The sequence below is a fragment of the Ptiloglossa arizonensis genome, chromosome 5 (assembly GCF_051014685.1).
Source record: "Ptiloglossa arizonensis isolate GNS036 chromosome 5, iyPtiAriz1_principal, whole genome shotgun sequence".
Lineage (NCBI taxonomy): Eukaryota > Metazoa > Arthropoda > Insecta > Hymenoptera > Colletidae > Ptiloglossa > Ptiloglossa arizonensis.
In genome coordinates, this window is record NC_135052.1 from 19346222 (window position 1) to 19372598 (window position 26377).

Sequence of the window (26377 nt, forward strand, 5' to 3'; positions counted from 1 at the left end):
CGTACGATTTAACGTTTCTTCGATACTCCCTCGAAATTTGTTACGCGTTCTATTTATTCTATTGTATTTCCAACACCAGACGAAAAATATGTGTTCGAGTAAAATTCTACGAACGCGCGTATCGTGAATGAACCAAGATTGGAACGGAACGAGTGATAATAGAAGAATCGCAACATTGTTGAGACAACGGTCTTGTAAAATTCCCGGAAGAACGTGGCTACCGGTGCCGTAGTTGATTTCTCAATTGGTATTGCCCGTTCCCTGTACGAAATTAATCAAATTACTCTCCGTTTCCTTTCCTTGCGTCTCGAAACGATTGCACAATAACGCGGCGGATGCACCGCAAGGACAACAACGATTCCGATTTAATGCACGAGTGTGTATCATCCGGCTGAGTGCGTATCGCGACGAAATATGTATCGGTTCTTATCGGTATATTTTCAATTGGCATCCACTCGGCGATTCGCTCGGTTGAAAGTCGGCTCGATCGTACGGGCAACGAGCAAATCGAAAAACGAAGAATTATTTATCGACGAGACGCCAAGCGGAAACAACGACTTCGCTCCGGACTTTGCTGATTCATCGAACTTGCAAAACGCCCGGGATTTTGCAACCGGGCGTAAAAGCGCAATAGATTCCCGAGTTTTGTTGAAATTAATATTCATGCCGGTTACACAGAGCGATGGAAAGTACGCTCGATCGACGCGTCAACTGTTTCGCGTACGCGTGGATCATCGTCGATCATCGAAATTGTTCGTTGCGTTGTTTACGGGGGTTAGGTGTGCCCTTGGTAAGGCTCGTGTCCGAGTTTCAAGGAACGTTGTACATTTGTTGTAAGAGTAACTGTAAAGGAACCGTTTTCCGAGTAGTACGTTTTTGAAAGTGTTCGTTTCTCTTTAAGTACACTGTAGGTTAGCGAACATGTGGTACAAAATCGTGTGAATTTACTCGAATTTTCACGTTGGATTTACTCGAGGTTGCGTGTTAGGTTTTATGAAACGCTTTGTACGCGTATAGCAAAGAATCGTCTTCGATTAAGATAATGTACAGGGTGCCTCGTTAAATATGGACGATCCCTCGCCTGCTTAGTGTACCGTACAGTACACTTGTATAGTGTACGTGAATAATAATGGGGAGGAAATGAAACTTTGTCTCCTAATTTCTATCTACTCGTGACACATCTAATTTAAACACACCGGGTGCTTTGTAAACTCCGAACGATAACTTTCAGGTTACATCCAACAGCGAAAAAGAAAAAAAAAATAATAATAATCGCCGAGACGATTCTCGCGCGACTTTATCGCCTAATTCTTATCTACCGATTTGATTCGAACGCTATTACGCGAGCCTTAATACTAATAACTTTCAACAATTTATTATCCCTTAATTGAGTTTTCGTTAATGACCGGTGAAAGTTCGTGTAAGTGTCTTCATCGAGGACGATTCTTTGCTACTACTTGTGTAAATTTGAAATCAATATCTCGCAAGTAGACATTCAAGATATTTGATAATAAAATCGTACGAGAAGTATCCTCGTATCAATTTTTATTTACCATTTCCTTACGTTCGGAGTACCCTGTCACTGTCCATATTTTCCGGAGCACCTTGTATACATTTAAAATTAATATTTCGCAAGTAGACAAATATTTGAAAATAAAATTGTACGAGAACCATCCTCGTACCAATTTTTTCTTACACTTTCTTTACGTTCGAAGTACCCTGTCATCGTCCATTTCCATCGTCCATATTTTCGAAGCACCTTATATAAAATTAAAATCAATATCTCGCAAGTAGACAAACATTTCAAACTAAAATATAAGAATCATCCTCGTTTTCAAAAATTCTACAATTTTTCCCCACAATTTCTTTACCTTCTTAACTACCCTATCACCGTCCATTTCCATTGTCCATATTTCCTAAGCACTTTACATAAAATTAAAATCAATATCTCTCAAGTAGACAAACATCTGAAAATAAAATTGTACGAGAAACATCTTTGTATCAATTTTTCCACAATTCTTTTACCTTCTTACTCAAGTGTCCTCTCACCGTCCATTTCCATCGTTCATATTTCGTAAACACCTTACATAAATTTAAAATCAATATCTCACAACTAAAATCGTACAAGAGTCATCCTCGTTTTCAAAAATTCTACAATTTCTTACCTTCTTAACTACCCTATCACCGTCCATTTCCATCGTCCATATTTCCTAAGCACCTTACACAAAATTAAAATCAATATCCCGCAAATAGACAAACCTCAAAAACAAAAATCGTACAAGAATCATCCTCGTTTACAAAAATTCTACAATTTCTCCCCAAAATTTCTTACCTTCTTAACCACCCTATCACCGTCCATTTCCATCGTCCATATATTCTAAGCACCTTACATAAATTTAAAATCAACATCTGAAACTAAAATCGTACAAGAATCATCCTCGTTTTCAAAAATTCTACAATTTCTCCCCAAAATTTCTTACCTTCTTAACCACCCTATCACCGTCCATTTCCATCGTCCATATATTCTAAGCACCTTACATAAATTTAAAATCAACATCTGAAACTAAAATCGTACAAGAATCATCCTCGTTTTAAAAAATTCTACAATTTCTCCCCAAAATTTCTTACCTTCTTACCCACCCTATCACCGTCCATTTCCATCGTCCACACTTCCCAAACCACCGTGTCAACACACCGATCATTTCGATCTAGATAGCAATTAGTAAACAAAATGATATCCCCGTCTCGATTTTATTTTCCTATTCTTTTTTTTCTCCCCATTATTTCCACCCGTTCTACACAGTATACAGTATACAAGCTTTACGTTACACGAAGCGGTCGAGGGAGATGGTCCATATTTCCCAAGGCACCCTGTACATTCGGAATCCAGCCGGACGGCCGGTCCTCCTCCACTCCGCGCGGTGACTTTTTCTTCTCGGCAGCCGAATAAACCGAGGTGGCACAGTAGCACGAGTAGCCGCGGTCCAATATTTTTGTCCGCGAGTGGCTCGATCCGGCCGGTTGGTAGCCGCTCGCCGCGGAGAAGTGCAGATAGCGAGCAGTTTATCGGTTCTCTGCGGTGTTAACCGTCGCCCACGCGTTTTAAGAGAGAAACCACAGCATCCCAAGCCGTACGCCGAGTGGACGACGAGGCTGTTTATTGTTATCGCTATCATGGCCGGCCAAGGGAAGCCGATACGCACCAACACGGTGGACCCGCGTGCTTGTGGAGAGGAATCGTGAGAGCTGTGCTTGTGGCCGATTGCTGTTTGTCGACCGTGGATCGTGGACACTCGATATCGGGTTCAACCGAGTTTCCTGGTTGACGCTGTTCGCTAGAACGATTTTTCGACGCGATAGCCTCTAAATTTAGACGATTCCTCGCAGTTCGCGCCGATTGCGATGTCCACGTTCCTCGTTTTCGAACGCGTATCTCGCTCTTTGCTAGATTTCGGCGCCGCTCGAGTGTTCTCGCGTGTTAAGGGAACGGGGCCGAGCGCGACGCGACACAACACCACGCGTCCCTCGTAGATCCTCGATCCTCGAGGATCGATTTTAAATCGAGCTTTGTCTCGTGAGCCTCCGGTTACGATTAACCGGTTAACCGCGCTCGAGTACAACCGTGTGGATCCTCGTCTATGAGGTGTACACTCGCTGTGTGAAGTAAAAATCTACCATCTGCGTTCGTCGAGTACACCCGTGTCGATCGAAACCTCGTTTATGAGATGTACACTCGTCGTATGAAATAAAAATATACCATTTGTTATTCAATTTTGAAATTTTAACACAGTTACGAAAATCTGATCTCGGTGACATTGGTCGTTCTTCATCAAAATATTTTCGAAGCTTTGCGAGAGTTCAAGAATTTTTCTTCTAGGATCTTGTCTTATTTATGATCAATCTATTCGAATATTTTGAATATTTATCCCGATCGATTTTAAATCGAGCTTTGTCTCGTGAGCCTCCGGTTACTATTAACCGGTTAACTGCGCTCGACGAGTACACCAGCGTCAATCCAAACCTCGTCTTTGAGATGTACACTCGTCCTGTGAAACGAAAATCTACCATTTGTTACTCAATTTTGAAATTTTAACAGAGTTACGAAAATCTGATCTCGGAGATGTTGATTGTTCTTCATCAAAATATTTTCGAAGCTTTGCGAGAGTTCAAGAATTTTTCTTCCAGGATCTTGTCTTACTTATAATCAATCTATTCGAATATTTTGAATATTTATCCCAATTGATCGAAACGTGATATTTCACACGAGGGAAAAGTTTGATTATTTCTCCCGTTACATCGAGTATTCCACGAATCGTTTCGTGTAATCTTCTCTTCCTACAAACTGTAGGGATATTGTGTTCAGTATATCGGTTATTCCAAGATAACGATTGAAATATATATAAACAAGAAGCGCAAAATTTACTGCACACACGTTGCTCGAATTTTAATTACCCATCGAAGGGGAGATTTTTAAAAATGAAATTTCCGCAGTTGAGAGATTTTATTTTCAAATGTTTCTCTACTTGCGAGATATTGATTTTAATTTTATGTAAGGTGCTTCGAAAATATGGACGATGGAAATGAACGGTGATAGGGTGGTTAAGAAGGTAAGAAATTGTGGGTAGAAATTGTAAAATTTTTGAAAACGAGAATGATTCTTGTACGATTTTTATGTATTTTCTTTGCGCAACGTCTTTATTGAGCAAGGTTACAGACGCGCGATACGGTAGTAAGAAAGAAGAAAAAAAAAAAGAAAGAAAGGAACGAAAGAAGAAGTACCATAATTACGATACGAGCTGAACACGTTCTTTGTTCTTGTCGGAGTTTAAAATGATTTTTACACGATAGTAATCTGAATTTATTTCACTGTCAATGAACGAGGTACGCACGACAGCCATTCATGGGCCGCATACGAAATTCGATGTTAAGGTTTGCCACGGTTCGGGGGCTGCAGCGGCCATTATGGAACCAGCAGCGCTTCGAGTTCGTCGTGAACGTTGTTGCACGCGGTTGTGAAACGTTTCGATCCCTGTACGGCGCCGTGGCCAACCACGGTTGATAAACATTGCCCGGTTTGTTTTGTAACTCGATCGTGTTATGAAAACAGTACTTCGCGAGCGACAAGAGTCTCGTGGTTTCCCCCGAGAAACGAAGGTTAGGGTTGCCGAAAGAGATTCCGATAATCGTTCCGCGTTGGGAAACGATTTCTTTTTTTTTTCTTTTTTTTTCGGCGACGAGATACTTTTATCGTTCGATTTGTTTACCGAAACGCGTAAATTGTACGTGTACATCGAGCCGAAAGAATTCGATCTTACAAAATATAACGAATCTTGGAACGATACTTAAAACCTAACGTGAATGTTTAATACTGTTTGCAAACGTATCGTAAAATATTATTGGCACGGTTTAACCAAACGGTTTGAAAAAATATTACTTTTCCAAGCCAGTCGTTATTCATTTTGCAACCACGCGAGCGCACGTATCACGCGCGGAGCGTTTAAAGGGGAAAAAAAAGTATCAACGATAAACAATGACGCAACAAATAACTTAACCGCAATTACCGCTATCCCCTGCAACGATAAAAGTAATGTTACCTTTGAAGTTCCTTTTGGAAAAATTTCAAGCATTCTGAAATATTGTACACCACGATGAATGTTGTGACAATTTTTTCAATTTACATATTCGCTTGTATCTCGTCACCAATGATCCTCCCCCTCCTCGATTCGTAATTGCGCGTTAATCTCGTTCCGAGTAATCGATGTTCCTCGAAACAAACAATCGACGATAGTTCCGACAACTCCGTCTTTTCTTTCGGTATGAATGATCGATATTATTTATCGAGAGAAGAAACCTAAAAACGAGATCGTGACGCGTGTAAATGTACTTGTAACGGTTATCGTGGTTAATCGTTCTCGAAATTTTCGCGAGCGTTACACGGGATCTTGTAATGGTTGTCCTTCGCCGAGCACCAACTTTCCACAAAGAAAGAAACGCTTCGCAACGAGAAACGTTGAATTTCGCGCTCCTGTTTCGCTCGAGCTCTCGATTCGCTCGAAAATCGTCCGGTAGGTTTCCATCCGGTTACCAGGGAGCAGCTCGTCCTTGAAACTTCCCTCAGGGGTCGAAGCACCCGTGAAACCTTCCCGGGGGTTGAAACTCCCCGTGAAACCTTCTCGAGGCGAAGTGGAATCGATTGGTGTGTTTTCCCAGCGCGAGACACGTCGTGGTCGTTCACCGACCGGGGAACCTTCGTGGAAAAATTCTCGCGCTCGTTCCTGATCCATACCGATGGGCTTCTCATAAATCATAAGAGATCGCGCCGCGCGACAAAAAGGATCGCGCTCCAATTACCTCGATTCACAGCCAAGAACGATGGAAAAAGTCGCCGCGGTTGGAAAAAGCCGGGAAGTTAATCCTCTCGACTTTGTTGCGCGGGTTTCTGTCCGCGATAAGGCACCGTGAAATCAATTTCATTAGATACGGTGCAGAAGATATTTCGCGGAATTGTTCGTTGTAATACGGTTTGTTTCTCGGGTGGAACCCGAGTACGTGGAATCGATCTTTTTACCGCTGGATAATCGACGGTTTCGCACGCAGCTGAAAAAAAAAAGGGAAAATATCAGCCTGCGTTGTGCACGGTCTCCCTCTGTTGCTTTCGTTTCGAGAGATATCACGAGAGATATTACTGGTTTCTTTTTCTTTCTTTTTTCTTCTTTTCTTCTTCTTCTTCTTCTTTTTTTTTTTTTTTTTTTCTTAACGATTGTGTTCCACTTTTTCGAAATACGTTCTTCTATTACCTTCGATAAAATCGAAACTATGCTTCACAGTTTTGTATATACGGTTTCTTTTACTCGGAATTTCCATAACTGAGTCTGCTAGGTTCTTGCACGAGTTCTTTCTCTGTTCTGTTTGCTCGATGGTGACGATTGCAGAGTACTCGATTTTTGTTCTATTTTTCTTTTTTTTCTAGTGGTTTGTTCTTTTCTACTCGAAATTTTTCTTTCGATACCCTTTGTAGATTCCCGAAAGTTGTTATTCCTTCTATCGAATTATTCTTTCTATTTCTTTTACATAATTGTCTGAGTTATAATAAATGTAATTTCACATTCCTATTCTTTCTGTTTCTAATACTACAATTCAATTATCCACTTTGCAATAATTCACAGGTTCTTAAAAATTCCTATTCCTTTCCCTTCTACCGAGTTACTCTTTTCATTTTTTTTATGCTCTAAATTGTGGTACAATTAATTCCTATTTATATTCTTTCTCCCACTCTGCTTTCTTGTACTTCAATTTCCCATTTTCTTACATTTCACAGTTTTCTAAAATAAACTCCTACTCCTTTTCCTTCAACCAAAATTTTTCCATCTACTCTCCACAATGCTCCAAATTACATTACACTCAATTTTCACTCCAATTCTTTCTCCTTCTCTACTCTCTTCAATTTCAATTTCCCAATGCTCCAAATTATATTACACTCAATTTTCACTCCAATTCTTTCTCCTTCTCTTCTCCCTTCTACTTCAATTTCCCATTTTCTTACATTTCACAGTTTTCTAAAAAACTTCTACTCCTTTTCCTTCAACCAAAATTCCTCTATCTACTCTCCACAATGCTTCAAATCAACCACACCCAATTTTCACTCCAATTCTTTCTCTTCCTCTACTCCCTTCTACTTCAACCTTCCATTTTCCTGAATTTCACAGTTTTCTAAAACCTTTTATTCCTTTTCCTTCTACCAAAATTTTTCCATTTACTCTCCACAATGCCCCAAATCAACCACACTAAATTTTCACTCCAATTCTTCCTCCTCTACTCCCTTCTACTTCAATCTCCCAATTCCCTACATTCCACAGTTTCCTAAAAAACTCCTCTTCCATCTCCTTCAACCAAAATTCCTCCATCAACTCTCCACAATGCCCCAAATCAACCACACTAAATTTCCACTCCAACACCTTCTCCTCCTCCACTCCCTTCCACTTAAATCCCCAATTTCCTAATATTCCAACAAAATCCGGAAAAAGATTCCCATTCGGTGTACGAAACTCGCCAAGTCCCACCTACAAGCGCCCATTACACCTAACACCGCGATCGGTTCATTTCCAATAACCCTCCGCGTACACCCACTCCCGGCACCATTTTCTTTTCCACGTGAAACTGTCCAAGTTTCCCCACTTTTTCGATTTCCGTTTCAATGGAACACCCATAGCACGCCGCGGGTGCCTCGCATTGGCCATTCATTCGCTACGCAAACACCGTGCACGACTGGCGGCAGAAAAATGAATCACCGATTCCTTATCAATCCCGAAGCCGCGCCGCGAGCTCGCTAAATCATATCCTTATCGCGCGGCGGCAGTCGTTCAACGTGTCCGCGCGTACCGGCTACGAAACGAAACGAAACGAAACGAAAAATACGAGAAAGAAGGAAAGAAAAGGAGGTGCGCGCACGGTTCGCAATTGGCGGTCGATATCTCTCGAAACGGTTGGACCACTGACGGGGCACAATCGACGTCGTGGCTGCCGGGAGCGGCATTTCTGGCGGCATTCTACCGCTTTCCGTGCCGGCATCCCGCGTGGCGGATTCCGCGCTCGTTATTTACAACGCGTTTCGTGAAAATGAAAAAGGCGGAGTCTTGTGCAAGCTCGCCGTACGGTGAAAGTCTCGTTTCGCGAGCCGGCACTCCGCGCGGTCCACTCTCGGGATGGATAAGGATCGCGGACGAGCGAAGATCGATCGACCGGTACCGCTCTTTCGTGGGAAATTTACAGGATGGGCGTATCGATCGGACCGTGCCCGACGTTACGAAATCACCGGGAAAATTCGTGGAAATTTACAGAACGGTTACGCTCGTACCCCTTTGCGGAAATTTGTCGGTTTTCATCGATATTGACTCGTTGAGTATAGAAATTATTGTTTTCTCTTTTTTTTCTAATGTAAAAGAATTACTATCCATTTTCTTTGGCGAAAAGAATCATTTTTTCCCGAGGAATATTATAGTTTTGATTTTGGGAAAATTTAAGAGAGGTATGAGTAGAAAAATATTTTACCGAGGGGGAACATTACCTTTTCTTGTGTTTTTTTTTTATTTTGCACTGTGTGAGTAATATTTGTAGAAAAATACTTTTATGTTGTAGAGAAATTATTGCTTTCTCTTTTTTTTCTTGTGTAGAAAAATATTTATCCATTTTCTTTGGCAAAAAGAATCATTTTTTCCCGAGGAATATTATAGTTTTGATTTTGGGAAAATTTAAGAGCGGTGTGAGTAGAAAAATATTTTACCAACGGGGCACATTACCTTTTCTTGTGTTTTTTCTTTTATTTTGCACTGTGTGAATAATATTTGTAGAAAAATATTTTATTATTCATCCCCTTTGTGGAAAACTGTCGATTTTGATCGATATTGTAGAAATTATTGTTTTCTCTTTTTTTTCTTATGTAAAAGAATTACTATCCATTTTCTTTGGCGAAAAGAATCATTTTTTCCCGAGGAATATTATAGTTTTGATTTTGGGAAAATTTAAGAGCGGTGTGAATAGAAAAATATTTTACCGAGGAGGAACATTATCTTTTTTTGTGTTTCTTTTTAATTTTGCACTGTGTGAATAATATTTGTAGAAAAATATTTTATTACTCATCCCTTTGTGGAAACCTGTGAAATTATTGTTTTCTTTTTTTTTTCTTGTATATATTGTGGCGAAAAAATATTTCATCCAGAAGAATACTGTCTTTTCGATTTTGAGAAATTTTAAGAGCGATATTTGTAAAAAAATATTTTACCGAGGAGGAATATCAACTTTTCTTGCGTTTTTCTTTAAAGTTTACTCTGTAAGAGTATTATTTGTAGAAAAATATTTTATTACGATGGAACACCACCTTTCCGAGTCCAAGATATAAAAAATTTTTCTTTTATTGCTTTTTCTCGAAATTCGAGACTCTAAGAATAATATTCGTAGAAATGTATTTCGAGAAACACCACCTTCCTGATTTCAAGAAATAGAATTTTTTATAAATTTCTTCAAAATTTACTTAGAGAACATTGTCGTGAAATACGGATTAAGACGAAATTCGAAACAGTAATAACGAAAGTATAACGTTTTTCGTGGTGCGTGTCCCAGCGCTCCAATCCTTAGACTTTAAACGCGTTTTTCTTGAAACAGGTTCTTTTTAACTGTTGGATAACTTTTCTCAGAAACTACCTGTCCGGTTAACTTGAAATTTAAACTGTATATTTATACATCGACATTCTCTATCGTAGCGCGTTCGAATTTTTTTTCTCTTTTTTTAGGAAACTTCAAAAAATTCGATTTTTTCAACACAATTCAATTTTAAATATTCATCGTTCCTTAATAAATCGTTATCTTTTCAAACCTGTGAGTTCAACGACATCGACATTCGTCCAGTTTTCAAAACGTCCAATTGCATTCAATTTTAATTTTTAGGGTTAGATAAATTCTGTATACTTTCCATATATATGAACGTATTTTTTCACGAAAATTGACAGACATATTATTCATAGTACGTTCTTTTAATGCACCCATAAAACATTCGTATTAGACTTTTAACACTCACCATATTTACGTTATTTGCTCACAATTCTATCAAGGAACATCTACTTCGAATATCAATTAAATCCTAGAGGCACAAATAACCCCAGAAATAATTTCTTCCTCGGAAAGAGGGAATGAAATTCGTGTGACGAACAACGCGAATAAAAAAAATAAAACTGATTTCTGAGTGTAGAAAAAAAAAACCTACCGACGCGAGAGTGTTAGCGGAATTCCTTTTGCGTCGTTGAACGAACGGAAGCGATAAAACGACTTCTTGTCGGCGACGATGATTCTCGTCGAAGGATCGATGCATTTTTTCCAACAACATTTTAGGGATTGTATCGAACGATTGTTTCCCCCGTTGAAAATAAACGAAAATTCTACAATAATGTATTTCCGACCGAAGTTTCATTTTCGAAAAAAAAAATCAGTTTCGAAAATCCGTCGAACAGTTCACCAGAATAAATTTCACGTTTCTCCGCGTGCTGTTTACTTGAACGAAAACTTTTTCCACCAAACTGGCTGCAAAATACAGAGAAACGACCATCACCGAATAAATCCAGAAATAATAGCCATCGACGGTGAGAAATTTTTAAAAAATACTACACTTGGAATTAAACCGGGGTCGAGTGGCGTAGCACGGAAATTCGTACTCACGATATTTTCAATTTCGCGTAACCGAGGAACGCGTAAGTTCACGTATCATCGGTGAAACGTTCCTCGCGCAAACGCTGTACCGTACGTATTACGGTATCCAGAGCCGCGTGAATTATGTAGTGTTCGCGCGCGAGGAAATTGCATTCGAAGTTACGAGGCGTCCGATTGGTTCTAGGGGCCCTCGAGTGGCCACGGGACGAATACACGCGTATTATTCTCGCACCTGACGAGATCGACGAACGTATGGAACGCGTCGTAACTCCGCACGCAATTTCCTCTCGCGTACACCGTACGTCACAGCGTCGTTATTACAACGAGTATACGTATAAGATCTCGAAGCCGTTCCATTACGACTCGAATCGATTTACGGGTACACGATGCCCGAGAACACTAGCCAACTACAGGATGTTGATATATCGCATCGACCATACTCCACGTACTGTTCTATCCTATGACCGACCACAAGTCCTTCCGCCGTCAGAGGCAACCTCGAACCCGACAGTCCCGACCGGGTTTATCTAGGCTGGAAACCCTAACTCCTCGTCCGTGGTGCGGTACGCTCCTCGTTCGTGAAATTCTCGCATTAGAGTGGCACGTAATTACAAGGTGCCCCGTATCTTCGCGCTCCAAAACGGGTAAGCGGAAAAAGCGACGCGCTCGTGAGAATCGTGCGCGCGAGCAAACGGAAAAATCACGGAATAATCTCGCGGCTCGTTGGAAGAAACAACTTTGTTTCCATTCGTTGTTGGCGCTTCTTGCGCGGGATACGTGGAAATGCTGGGAAACGTAACCGAGACCCGTTGAAAAGAAAAAAAAACCTCTGCCAAAGGGGGCCGCGCGGTCCCTCTCCCGGGGGACATCTTCGCGCGTACGAGCGCGACTCGACACAATGGAGTGTTAAGAAACGCGTCCGAATGTTGGAGGAAAAAAAAAAAATAGAAAAAACGGGCATTGTTCGAGCAACGCGATGCTGATAATGACATTACGCCCCCGGAACAGTGAATGCGTCGAACCGTTCCCGAGTTTTTACGGCGCGCAGGGTGATTTTTAATTACGTCTCGTTAACATTGCGAGCGGTGAATAACTCGGTCTAAAAACGCGAACGAAATGTTGTACGATCGATTTGTTTCGCGAGTTGCGGTCGATCGAAGAGAGAAAGAAAAGAACGTACGAAACCGCGCGTGGGTCCAAAGTGACCCATAACTTGACCTTGCTCGTACGAATGTTTCTGTTAAAAATTCTGTTACTTTGTCGTGTTTTTACATATTTGATTTTTAAGGACAGTTCTACTGTTGGAGCAATGGAAATAGTGTCCCATGGGTCCAAATTGACCCCTAATGTAACTTTGCTCGTACGAATGTTTCTGTTAAAAATTCTATTACTTCGTCGTGTTTTTAAATATTTGATTTCTAAGGACAGTTCTACTGTTGGAGCAATGGAAATAGTGTCCCATGGGTCCAAATTGACCCCTAATGTAACCTTACTCGTACGAATGTTTCGGATAAAAATTCTATTACTTCGTCGTGTTTTGAAATATTTAATTTCTAAGGATAGTTCTACCGTTGGTACGATGGAGAAATCAAAAGTGTTCCCTGGGTCCAAACTGACCCATAACTTGACCTTACCCGTACGAATATTTCTAATAAAAATTTTATTACCTCGTGGTATTTTTCAATATTTAATTTCGAAGGATAGTTCTACCGTTGACACGATGGAGAAATAAAAAAAGTGGACCCCTGGGTCCAAACTGACCCGTAATTTCGTCCCACACAAATACTTCGAATGAAAATTTAATTACTTTGTCGTGTCGTTTTCAATTTCTAAGAGAAGCTGTACCAGCGATGTGAAAGTCTCTCCGGGTCAGAAAAGACCCAAGTGTGGCGAAACTTGAGTGAACACCGATCGTTAGAGCGATTGGAGGGTACGGTAGGTTCTAGATGGTTTCAGGAAAATTGAAAAGAAAGTTCGAGTGGTTATCGAGATTCGTGCAACTATCGAGGTAACCGATTTCAATAACGAACCTCTCTTACAACAATTTATCCCCGCCACTTGTGCTTCATGCTTGACCTCTCATCCCTTCCACTTGTCAACGTAATGTAACGAACGAGGTTCGTATGCAAATATCGAGGTTTTACTCTACCAAGTGTCGTTCGAATCGTTTCGAATCCATTGGGTACCTTCTCATGCGAATCACGATACGAATCTGTGTCGCGCAGACGGTAGGTTTTAAATGCCACCGGAAATAAAAATCCAATGGATGTAAGTTACGAGATATTTGTTCGTTCATCGTTCCACGTTCACTTCTTTTTACATTTTGAGTCGTGGATTTATTCCTAGACACGAAAACACGTAATTGAGAAAAATTCTGTCTATCGCGAAGTGTCCTTGTAAGAATCGAAAGTAAAAAATTACGATCGATATTTAATTACCGAAATTTGAAGAAAATTTGAGTTACCTTTCCAAAGCGGTTAAAATTCTCCAAAAGAAAGAAACATTACCATGTTATCCACGTTTTTTATTTTTCAATATTCGAAAGGTCGGTAAGAAAAGAAAGAAAAAAAAGAGAAGGAACGGTTCACAATACGATTCGGTAATTGAAACACAAACACGGAGTCGAGCGCGTTGTTGAAATCAATTTCGTAAACCCGTACGGTGCAAAGTGTGCCACGTATGGTAAGAAACTCGTTAAAAATATAAAATAGAAGCAGTGAATATCGTTTCGATTGACATTTCAAGAAGAAACTAGAATTCCATCGGTACCGTCATCATCCTTCGCAATATTCCCTCGCGCGCCAGTTAACGGATCGAGCGAACTGGTTCAAAAATCGCATATTTGTCCCGGGAATCGAGTTTACCTCCGCGGGGTGTCCCGGATAAAACGCGCCGCAAGAAAGTCGCCCAATCAAAGTTCCAATCGAAGCTTAATCAATGATCTTCGAAGGAAACGAGCCGAGTTCCCGATACGTTGCACGCCAGAAGCATTCGAGAGACACTTGGAAACGCGCGTTCCTAGGATTCTTTCCGCGACCCGGTTTATTACATAAGAAACAACGGCCGTCCGCGTAACCGTTACGTTGCACAGTGAAAATCCACGCTAACAAACAAAATCGCCAATTTCTATTTAGTTTCCCGTTGCGCGGAACAAGCACCGGCTCTCCTTTCTAGAACGATCGATCTCTTCACGGGGCTCGATCGCGCGACCTTCCGCGCGAAACGGTAGCTCATCGTGAATCGAACCACGTCGATGAAAAGGATCGATGATCCTCCACTAGAAACGAAGCGAAACGAACGGGGAAGATCGCGACGATAACTTCGTTCCTTATTTAACCGACACTTCGCGGTTATTACACCGATATTAACCACTTAACGACCACGCCCGAGTTCGTTCGAGCAACATAATCGCCGTACAAACAAAGCGAGAACCACGCACGGTGACCGAGAGCGAAACAAAAGGGGGATATACGTTCGAATTTTGAGTGGGAATTTTTCATATGGATTTTCGTAACTGGCTTTAAATATTTTTCAAAAGTGAAACGAACTTGAGTGGGAAGCGAACGGTAGGGTACAGTCGATTCTTGTGAGCGTGTTGCGCTCGAGTAAACATATTATCCTCGATTCTCGAGTTCGAGAAAATATCGTCTGTGGAAACTTTCTGGATCGATTTTTACTGTTTCTCGCTTGCTTTGTAATTGTTGGAATTTTCTAATGTGTCGATTAATTTGGTAGAAGAGAAGACCGAACAGACAATTTTCTTGTCGTTCTTGTTCCGTTGAAGTTTGAGTTGAGTCTCTTTCGACTGAATAAAGGGGAATATTATATTGGGTTGTTTGGAAAGTCATTTCGTTTTCCAAAATGGAGAATATGTAATTTGATAGAATGTTTATACGCTCTACAAAAATCGTGTTTCATTTTCAGAAAAAAAAAAGGAAACGACTTTCCGAACAACCTAATATTTACCGCGTTCACATTGTTCGATATTTAAAATTTCTCGCTTCTTCGTAATTATTGGAATTTTCTAATGTGCCGATTAATTCGGTAGAAGAAAATACCAATGACAAGAAAGAGAGCTAAAGTTAAGTTTCTTTCTACTAAAAAAATTGCAAGATTATATTTACCGCGTTCACATTGTTCGATATTTAAAATTTCTCACTTCTTGGTAATTAATGGAAGTTTATAAAATGCCAGAATTCGAAAAGAGCAACTGCAAAGAAGAGAACTAAAATTAAGTTTCTTTCGAACATATTTAAAATTTCTCGTTACTTCGTAATTATTGGTAGTTTGGAAAAATGCCAGAATAAAAAAGGTTTACTGCAAAGAAGAGAGCTAAAGTTAAGTTTCTTCCGACAGAAAAAAGTGAAAAATTACATTTACCGAGTTTACATTCTCCAATATACACCACAATTGTTGCAACCATGACATTGGATGCAGTGTAAACGTACTTGGTGTCAAAAAGACATATCATTCCATCAACATTGAAAAAAACCTACAATAGTGTACCAATAGCGACTACACCGACTGTAGAAAATTAAAAAGAAATTTTAATTAAACAAATAGTACCGAACTCAACAAACTTCCCACCCTCTCTTCTATTATACATCCTCGCAGCTCGCTAAAACAATACCAAACCCATAACGTAACTCACAGACCCGTATCTCTCAAAATTGTACAAATCATTCCAAGTTAATCGGTGCACCGAGTGAAAATCATTCCCGAATTCGTACCGCGTTCGAAAAATCCGTTTCTCCGACTGGCGTGGTACCGCGGCTGGTTGAATTTTTCGTATCGCGCGCGGAGTTAAATCCCGGAGCTCGCTCGCCTCGAAAGTTGTTAACCCATTTCAAGCCGTTGGAAATAAGCAAGATAAACCGGGACGCGTAAACTCGTACCCGTTCGAGGCGGAGTTGCAACGTTCCCGTTAGCTCGTCGCGTAAAATGCGCCGATTGGCCAAACCCGTGATCGGTGTAATTGGATCGGGGATGCCCGTGGACGCGTGTCCGCGCGAAATTCCCTAGCCGCGTCACCCGATCCGTCGATGGTAGGATCGATTCCCCGTTCGTCGTAGCGTTCGTTGGTTAAACTCGGGTTTAAATTCGTCGTCCAGTGGCGGGAATGCTCGAACGCACGAGCAAGCGAGCAAGCACGATCTTTACGACGTCCAGCGCGGAGAAGTTAACCGCCCCTGGTTGGCGATCGCAAACGCGCCGCTTCGGTTAAAGCGTAGTAAATACCGGTATCTGGTGTCGTAAAGTGCAGCATTGGTTTTCCAACCACCGGTGGTTGACGGTGTTGGCGGTGTGCAGGGGAAGGAGAACACCGCGAAGGGAAATAAGGGGGAAGAAAGGGTCGTAGGGAAAGAAGGAGAGAGGTTACGGGACGAAGAGGGAGGGTGAGCGTAGCGAGAGGGGGGGAAAAAAAGGGGAGGCGGAAGGAGAGGGACGAGAAAGAGAGGACCAGGGCAGCTCACCGCGTAATTTATGTCTGGAGCGCGGCGCGGTACGCCGCGGCCGCGTTGACAGTTGAAACACGGCGGCGGCTCGGATTGGTCGGCTCCGGGCGCCTTATAGGGTCGCGCGCATGCGCGCCACGGCTTGCGACATCCATCAGAGGCGAGCGGCTACTGCCGTCAGCGTGCCACTCTTTATCTTTCTCCTTTTCTCCTAGCCCCCTTGCCCTTTGCCGATGTCAAGCGAGCCGTAATCCGCTGTCACTTCGGATACTGGTACCCCGTCCTGGTCTTCGTGCCGGTTAGGTTGTTGTCCTATTTCGCCTATTCCGGTCGCTGTCGCTTACGGCGGTGGTAATCCTTGCGGCGGACGTCGTCTCTTCCGACGATGTCCTTTGCGGTCCCTACGCGTCCACTCGCCGTGGAAAGTGTCCTCTCCTTCTGCGGCCGTTACGGGAGACCACTTTTACCCGATAAGTCATTTTTTTCCCCCCCACCCTCCCCCTGCTACGTTACCTTACAGGTTTTCAGGGTGTCCGGGGCGCGTTTTTCGTATGTCTTTTGTTCACCCGCGTGCTCCGTGTTCCAGCGGAGCTCTTTTCTCTCGGCGCGGTAACCCTTTAATTGGACGTCGCCTTGATTACTTTCACTGGTGTGTTTCTCTTTGCTCGTGGATCTATCGCGGTCGACTTTTTCCCGTCGGTGACACCGTTCCAGCCGCGGACATCGTTCAAGACCGTAGGATCTGGATAGACGTTTAAGGACGATCGCGCGACCGGTGAATCGATCGAAAATCGATCTTCACTCCCGACGAGTATCACCGTTCATTGGCCAGATACAATTCGGGTTCTTCGGGTTTCACGATACGATCACCGAACCGCGAACAGTGGAACGAACAGTTCACGCTCGTTTCGGTGTCGCGACGAGAACGCGTTGTAAAACAGGCGACCGTTGAACAATCGTTTAACGGTACGACACGCCGCTCGGGGATCGATTAATGTACATGTTCGCACTACGTTTGTTTCGCTCCTTCTTCTGTTCAACCCGCTCTCAACGCCCGCGACCGCTACGTTTACGATACGAACGCTCGATGAGCTCGAAATAGGTACGCAAGGAGTTAGGCGCACGGATCATCCCACGAGGTACCACGTTTCGTTACGTACGCGCACTTCAATCGAACGGTGGCGATAACTCGTTGTCGGAACGTTGCTTAGCGAGTGTTACGTGCCGACGAACGTTTTCGCCGATAGCCTTCGATGTTTTGCGATTGTTTCTCCGCGCGCAACTCCATTCGAGAGTATTGTCGAAACGTTCTCCACGACTTTGTTTCGAGTCTACTCGGACGTACTTTCGATCTCGATGCGAAAAAATACAATTTTTGTTTTATTGAATATTCTTGGAGAAGAGAACCTATTATTACTTTGGAAAGTTAATAAACGAGATTCTTTTTTACGTACGTTTTGGTTCTATGTTGAATTTCGATATGAAAAAATACAATTTTTGTTTTATTAAACATTCTTGAAAAAAGAGAACCTATTATTGCTTTGGAAAGTTAATAAACGAGATTCTTTTTTACGTACGTTTCGATTCTATTTACGTTCAATTTCGATATGAAAAAATACAATTTTTGTTTTATTAAACATTATTGAGAAAAGAGAACCTATAATTGCTTTGGAAAGTTAATAAACGAGATTCTTTTTTACGTACGTTTCGATTCTATTTACGTTCAATTTCGATATGAAAAAATACAATTTTTGTTTTATTAAACATTATTGAAAAAAGAGAACCTATTATTGCTTTGGAAAGTTAACAAAAGAAATTTTTTTTTACGTACATTTCGATTCTATTTACGTTCAATTTCGATATGAAAAAATACAATTTTTGTTTTATTAAACATTATTGAGAAAAGAGAACCTATAATTGCTTTGGAAAGTTAATAAACGAGATTCTTTTTTACGTAAGTTTTGGTTCTGTCTACGTTCAATTTCAATATGAAAAAATACAATTTTTGTTTTATTAAACATTCTTGAGAAAAGAGAACCTATAATTGCTTTGGAAATTTAGTAAAAGAGTATTTAATTTAATAAACTTACTTTTTCACGTAAGTTTCGGTTCAGTCTACGTTGAATCTCGATATGGAGAAATACAATACTTTTATGAAACACTATCGAGAAAAAGAGATAACCTGAAATTTCTTTAAAGAGTCGACAAACCCAAGATCCTATTTTCCGTATATTTCACTTCTCGTCGCGCGACCACAGGGACGTACAAAGATATTTAAAACGAAAACTTGTTCACGCTTGTTAAACGTTATTATAACTTTAAATTAATGCTGCTCTGCCTTTTACACGGGAACGTTCATCATTCAAAACAAACATTACGAAACACGGGTAAATTGCCCACTTTGCGTAACGAATCTTGTTCGTTGATTTCTCCAAGACTTGATTCTTCGATTCGCGTTTAAATTCGAGCAAAAGAGAAAACAACGTATTTCGAATATCGATCGCATAAAAATTTGTCGCGGATCGATCCCTGGATCGTGTCAGTCCGCGATAGAGGTTTCATAGACGCGATTCGCGCACCGAAGAAACTTTTATTTCGTCACGATTCGCGAGCCATCGTCGTTGTTGCACAATTCCGTTCAAACGTTGTCCGCGAGAGTCGATTACCCGTGATCGACAGTCGGTTGAGCAACCGTCTATCGAAAACGCGGTGACCGTGCACCGCGTCTCTCCACGAAAGCTGAGTTTCTAAAGTCCTCGACTCTCGGTGTTTGTTCCAGCAGCCGGCCAGCTCGCAGGAGCGTGGCAGCGGCTTGGCTGTGGGGCGTCAAGGGGGGCCCGGCAGCGCGGGGGGGCCCGGAGCAGTGGACCAGGCGAGGGACCTAAGTCCCTGCCTCCCCGCGTCCATGGGCGACGCTGCACGACCTACCACCTTACCGTGCAGTCCTCCTGCCGCCCACCATCACGGGCCCCATCATACGCCCCTGCATCAGACCCACTGTGGCACCAACAACAACTGCTACGACGGACCCACCACCCCCTACGACTCTAGGGACTACGATTCTCCTGGAGGTTGGTTAATTTCTGCTTTGTATCGGGGGACACCCCTCTCGTTCACCTATCGGGTGCCCTGAATCTTCGAATTTTCTACTCTCCTGTTTTATCGTAGATTTTTCTAGCTGCTCCGCTTCGACGAGGTCTGGAAAGACCGCTTGGAAATGATAGAATTTCAATTTCTAAATCGTCTTCGTATATAGTATAAATTTATCGTATAAATAGATGTCGTCAGTCTTCCAATAGACTCCGATCGTTGAATTTTGTATATCACTCGGTAACGATAATATTAATGCGAGTGTAGGATTATCAACGCGCGAAGTTCGTCGTCGAAGTTACCAGCATCTCGCGTTTCGTTGCTGAAAAAAGAAAAATGTAACCGTACACGCCGTGAAAGTTATTACACGTCGTCGAAGCTCAATCCTACGTGTTCGTCCGCTCCTAACGAGGTCACCGCCTCTCCGCCCCTCTTCCTTCCCCCCAAAACCTTTCGGTCCGTTTCCAATAATTCGGGCGCGGTGTCGTTCATAATTTTGTTCACGAAGTGTTTATATATCGACCAGGTGGGCAAGAGTACAGGAACAACAACAGCAACTTCGAGAACCCGAGCGACTTGAGCATGCCGCCCCAAACGGCCCACCACCACCATCACCATCACCACCACCACCACCCCCATCTGCATCACCAGACGCATTCGCAAGAACAGCAGACCACGGAACACTTGCACGCTATCCCGAAGCTGGAGCCACCGCCCACCCCGCCAGCGCAGTCCGAGGACGTTCCAGGGGTGGTTTGCGCCGGATGTGGCCTCCGGATATCCGACAGGTTCTATCTACAGGCCGTCGACAGAAGGTGGCACGCCGCATGTCTTCAGTGCTCGCACTGCCGTCAGGGCCTCGACGGCGAAGTCACCTGTTTCAGCAGAGACGGAAACATTTACTGCAAGAAGGACTACTATCGGTGAGTCGATGCCACGTTTGTTAAGGCGGTTAACCCCCGGACTGGTAGGGTGAAATGTAGGCTGGAAAACTCGTTTGATATCCGACGGTGGTTAATTCGACTCCTAGTACAGGAAACGAACGTACGTTTCACCCGAACTGAGTAGTGTACTCGCGTTAAAGTCATTTGTGGAGATCTAACCTCCAAACTTGGGGCGAACGATCGTCAATCGGTAAAGTTTAGCGATGCAAAAAGTTTAGCGGATTATAATAGTTGTAAAAGGATCGTTGAGTCGATGACACGTGTGTTAATGCAATTAGCTCCTGATTAATAGGGTGAAATGTAGCCTGGAATATTCGTTTGATATCCGACGGTGGTTAATTCGACTCCTGGTACAGGAAACGAACGTACGTTTTACTCGAACCGAATAGTATACTCGCTTTAAAGTTATTTATGAAACTCTAACCTCCAAACTCGGGGCAAACGATCGTCAACCGGTAAAAAATTTAGCACTACAAAAACTTTAGCGATACGATTGTAATAATTGTAAAAAGTATCAGTGAGTTGATGACACGTGTGTCAATGCAATTACCTCCCTATTAGTAGGGTGAAACGTAGATTGGAAAATTCGTTAGATATCCGACGGTAGTTAATTAGATTCTTCGCGCAGGAAATGAAATTAACTTACGTTTCACCCGAATTGAATAGTATACTCGTTTTAAAGTTATTTGTGGAGCTCTAACCTCCAAACTTGGGCCGAACGATTGTCAACTGCTAAAAAGTTTAGTACTACAAAAAGTTTAGCTATACAAAAAGTTTAGCGATACAAAAAGTTTAGCACTACAAAAAGTTTAGCGGTACGATTATAATAATTGTAAAAACTATCGGTGAGTCGATGACACGTGTATCAATACGATTAGCTCCCGATTGATAGGATAAAACGTGGACTGGAAAATTCGTTAGATATCCGACGGTAGTTAATTCGACTCTTCGCGCAGGAAACGAAATTAACTTACGTTTCACCCGAACCGAATAGTATACTCGCGTTAAAGTCATTTGTGAAACTCTAATCTCTAAACTCGATCGTGAAGCGATAAGAAGTTTAGCGATACGATTGCAATAATTGAACGCGTTACTTGGTAAAGAATAACCGTGGCTGCGATAATCTCCAAAATCAGAGTACACGATCGTTGGTAATAAATTAATTGCTATCGGTGATTAGACACGATCCTTTGTAGATAACAGCATTGTATCTATTCCGATAACCTAAACGGAAAACATAGTTGCACGGGCTGCGACTAATTAAATTTATAACTCGTAGCAGCGTTAGCATTCGTTATGGAACTCTAACCTCCAAAGTCGGGGTAAATGATTACCGACCGGTAATAACTTAATTAGTCGTTGCCAAAGAAACAGAAGGAATACAAGTCACGTGTTATTAAGTTCGTAAGTGGTACTCGCGGTGAAGTTAGTTACGGAACTCTAACCTCCAAAAACGGTCCAAACGGTTGCTAACGAGTAATCGTTTTACCGCCATAGTCGTGGTAATTACGTTTCTATCCGGTAGCCACGCTAGCTTCAATTACGGCATTCTAACCACCGAAATCGAACCAAAGGATTATTAATCGGTAATAAGTTTGTCACCCTAACCGGTTCGGTACGAAGCATCGGTAGAATAATGCGAGTCGTTTTAATTCCACCTTACCGGTTCGGGATTATTAATCGGTAATAAGTTTATTACCGTGACTGGTTAGATACCAAGCTTCGTAAGAATAATACGAGTCTTTTTAACCCCACCTTACCAGTTCAGGGTTACGGCTTTCAATTAACAATATGCACTTGTACCTATGAATCTTCACGTGGTCGGCTGATAATCTTCCCAAGTAAACCAATTAGCCGTAACCGCAGAGGGTAGTGTCTCTGCCGTTTATCAGCAATGTTTCCCGAGGAAGTTCTGCGGTTAGGTCTATATCAGTACCTCGGTACGATTATCTGTTGCATGCAACCTTGACGATTTTATACGCAGAACTGAAACGTACGCATTGCACCTGTAGCTCATTCGAAAGTGGATACTTGAATTTCTCCCTAGCGTTATCATCAATCCATGGGGACATCTGCGCCGACAAATACGATATTTAACCGTGCTTCATCGTAATTCGTTTTCAACCGTTCCACCCTTCGCGAAACTAAAATAATAATTCCAAGGACGTTGTTCCATCGTTACCGGCCAGCTTTCGAGTGACCTGAAAAAATTACAATTCGACGAATGTGTCTTCCTAGCACTCGTTGGAACACTCGAACGACACTCGTCGAATCCGAAATAAGAATAAACGAATTAAATCGTAGGTACGATCTTTCGTGTTTCGATTTGCAAACGTTTCGATCTCGAGCTGTGAAATTTTTCTTCGATTGGAAAAATTACTCTCCCCAGTTCAAAGGGTTATCCACGTAATCTTCAGTGACGAGATTCCTCTCCGTGTCCCGATGGTAGTTCCCGTCTAAGACCTCGTCGTCTCTTTCGATCTTTCTTTTCCTGTCTGTTGTCCCACTCGTTCTTTTTCCATCGAAATTACGTTAGCCTCCGTTTCCGCGGCGTGTCGTACAATTTCAATAACGAACAATCCATGCAACGGGGTCAGCTCGTAACAACTCGCCGAGAATAGTCGGGGCCGCTCGTCACGCCAACAAGTCAAGCGGGAAGCAATTTCTGTAATTCCAGGAGCCGTTCGAAGACGAGCGGCTCGAGAGTACTCGTGCCTGCTCGAAGCGGACGCGCGTTTTGCGCAACGCGTCGCGTCGCGTCGTCGTCGTCGTCGTGGTCGTCGTCGTCGAGGCTACGGCGTCGTCGGTTCGACCGCGGGACGATAAGGGCCCGTTTTATCGACGTGCACGCGATTGGCAATAAATTACCGTTGCACCGACCGACCAACCGACGGATCACGCATGGAATAACAAAAAATTATCGTCCCGAGTTTGTACGGAAAACAATGAGATACGCGGAACGTGTTCGCGTTGGTCGAATCGACTACGCTCGAGTGTGCGGGTTCTTTCGAGACACGGTCCTCGAAACGCGACTCGAAGAGAATTACTTTTATCGGGTGAACCCTTCGTTGGCAAATCCACACGAGTTCGGAACATCACGATTGTTAAATCGTGCGCTGGTATAAAATAACACGGTTACACTTTTTATAACGGAGTCGCGTGCTGATTCAAAAAGTGCACCGAATGGGTTTCTCTTTTGGTCGCGGTTACATTCGATTGCGAAATGTAATCATTTTACCGGCGGAGTTCAACACGCGTGGGTCTTCTCGGACCCAGGGGGACTTGCATCGATTATTTATAGGGTTAGTAGAAGTTTTCTTGGAAATTTAGAGTGGTATGGTGAAGTGATGGAATTTCTGTTCGAAGTATTTTTGCTTGGTTCAATCACGGGTCAGTTTTGACCCAGAGGGACTTTTACATTGCTCGTTTATAGACTTAGTAGAAGTTTTCTTGGAAATTTAGAGAGGTATGGTGAAGTGATGGAATTTCTGTTCGAAGTATTTTTGCTTGGTTCAATTACGGGTCGGTTTTGACCCAGAGGGACTTTTACATTGCTCGTTTATAGAGTCAGTAGAAGTGTTCTTGGGAATTTAGAGAGGTATGGTGAAGTGATGAAATTTCTGTTCGAAGTATTTTTGCTTGGTTCAATTACGGGTCAGTTTTGACCCAGAGGGACTTTTACATTGCTTGTTTATAGACTTAGTAGAAGTTTCCTTGGAAATTTTCAGAGGTGTGCGGAAGTGATGGAATTTCTGTTCGAAGTATTTTTGCTTCGTTCAATTACGGGTCGGTTTTGACCCAGAGGGACTTTTACATTGCTTGTTTATAGACTTAGTAGAAGTTTTCTTGGAAATTTAGAGAGGTATAGAGAAGTGATGGAATATTTTTGCTAGGTCTAATTATGGGTCGGTTTCGACCCAGAGAGACTTTTACATTGCTCGTTTGTATTGTTAGTAGAAGTTTCCTTGGAAATTAAGAGAGGTATGGTGAAGTGATGGAATTTCTGTTCGAAGTATTTTTGCTTGGTTCAATTACGGGTCGGTTTTGACCCCAGAGGGACTTTTACATTGTTCGTTTATATCGTCAGTAGAAGTTTTCTTGGAAATGAAGAAAAATAGGATAAAATGATAGAATTTCTGTTGGAAATATTCGTGGGAGCGAGGCCAAGTTACGGGTCCGTTTAGACCCGAACGTGGTCTCTCTGACGATCGACCGAATCGCTGGTATTACGAGGATTAAGGAGAAGGAGTTTCTGTGTACTTCTATTAACGTTTGTATTATAAATTCGGATTGTTTACGTCACGAGTTATCATCCCTTTTTATTTATTTCGTTCGGTAAACCCGATCCATCGACTGGCCATCGATGGAAAATAATCCGGATAAATGAATATTATTAATTAGTATAAATTGCATGTTTTCCAATTTGTTTCACGGGCGGTGGAAATGTTTCATCAATATTCATAAACTCGTGTAGCCCGCACTTAGATCGCACCGGGTCGTTAACACCATTGGATTGAATAACCGGGGAGACGATACCAGGGTCGTTAATGCTATTGGATTAAGTAATCGAGGACAAGAATTGTCTTGAACGTTTCATTAGTCGCGAGAGAAGTAACAAACGCATCGAACGAAGCGGTAATTGAACGTTCATTGGCCGAATAAATCGGACCAGAATCGTAAACACGGTTTCATGCGCGCGCTCTTCCCAGCGGTGAACTCTCTTTCTCACACCGATCGTGCATCCCGATCGATCGACTTTCTCCGCAGGATATCGACGATAAATAATACGCAGGAAGTTATCCAACGCGTCGATTTCCGGAGGGCTTGGGGAAAAAGTGGAATTTTCCCGCGGCTCCTTTACCAGACGAAATTCCCATACAAGCTCCCGTTGCACTTGGCACAGCTTGATAAGAATTCTCTCACGTTTCGCCGGTCTACGGCGATATTTCCATTCCGAGGAAAACAATCGCGCCCTCGACGGGCCTCGAGTACGCGGAAATCACCTGTCTCGCCATATTTCGCGCGGTTTCGAGACACTAATCCTCGTCAAGTGGGGAAACTCGAAGGGGACTCGCGATAATTCCGCAGGTACGGAAATTCTGCCGCTCGGGACGTAATCTTTTCGAGCGAAAATCGTTGCCTTTAAACTCCTTTCAAACGAAACCGTTCGACCGTTCTTCCGCGATTTCCATTTCCACGGAATTCGAATTTCGACTTATTGTTTTGGGGTTGTTATTAACCCGGTACTCGATGTCTTTCGAACACTATGGATTTGGATTGTTTCGAGATAACTTTTCGATTGCGTTCCGTTCGAGATCAGTTTTCAACGAGAACCTTGTGAAGTGAAAATATAATTTTTGTAATTTTTTAATCGAGAAAATATTTATTTAGTTACTTACGAGTGTAAGTTTCTTTATGTCGAGGTGTTCTCTTTGATATTCTTTGGAATATCTTCCTTTAGGATGTGTATAGTTAATTTTCGAGTTGTGGGTTTGAATTATTTAGTTGTTGAATTATTTTCGAGAGGATTTACAAAAAGTGGTTTCAAGTGAAAATATCATTTCTAGAAATTATAGATATCTACGAACTATTGGGGAAATATTTATTTAATTTCTTACGCCCTTTAAAACACACGCCCTTTTATATCAAGGTATTCTTCTTAATAATCTTAGAAATATTTTCCTTTCGGTT

The 26377-nt window shown here is 42.2% G+C and overlaps 1 protein-coding gene across 2 annotated transcripts in view; it reads left to right on the top strand.

Moving 5' to 3' along the window:
- Window positions 1-26377, top strand: part of LOC143147181 (protein apterous-like) — a 127891-nt gene that overhangs the window by 17375 nt on the left and 84139 nt on the right. The window contains exons 2-3 of one of the 2 annotated variants that reach the window (XM_076312207.1): window positions 19432-19723; window positions 20269-20665. In XM_076312207.1, the coding sequence (XP_076168322.1) occupies window positions 19432-19723; window positions 20269-20665 (689 nt within the window). The remainder of the gene's footprint in view (window positions 1-19431; window positions 19724-20268; window positions 20666-26377) is intronic. The other variant, XM_076312208.1, reaches the window with a different exon arrangement.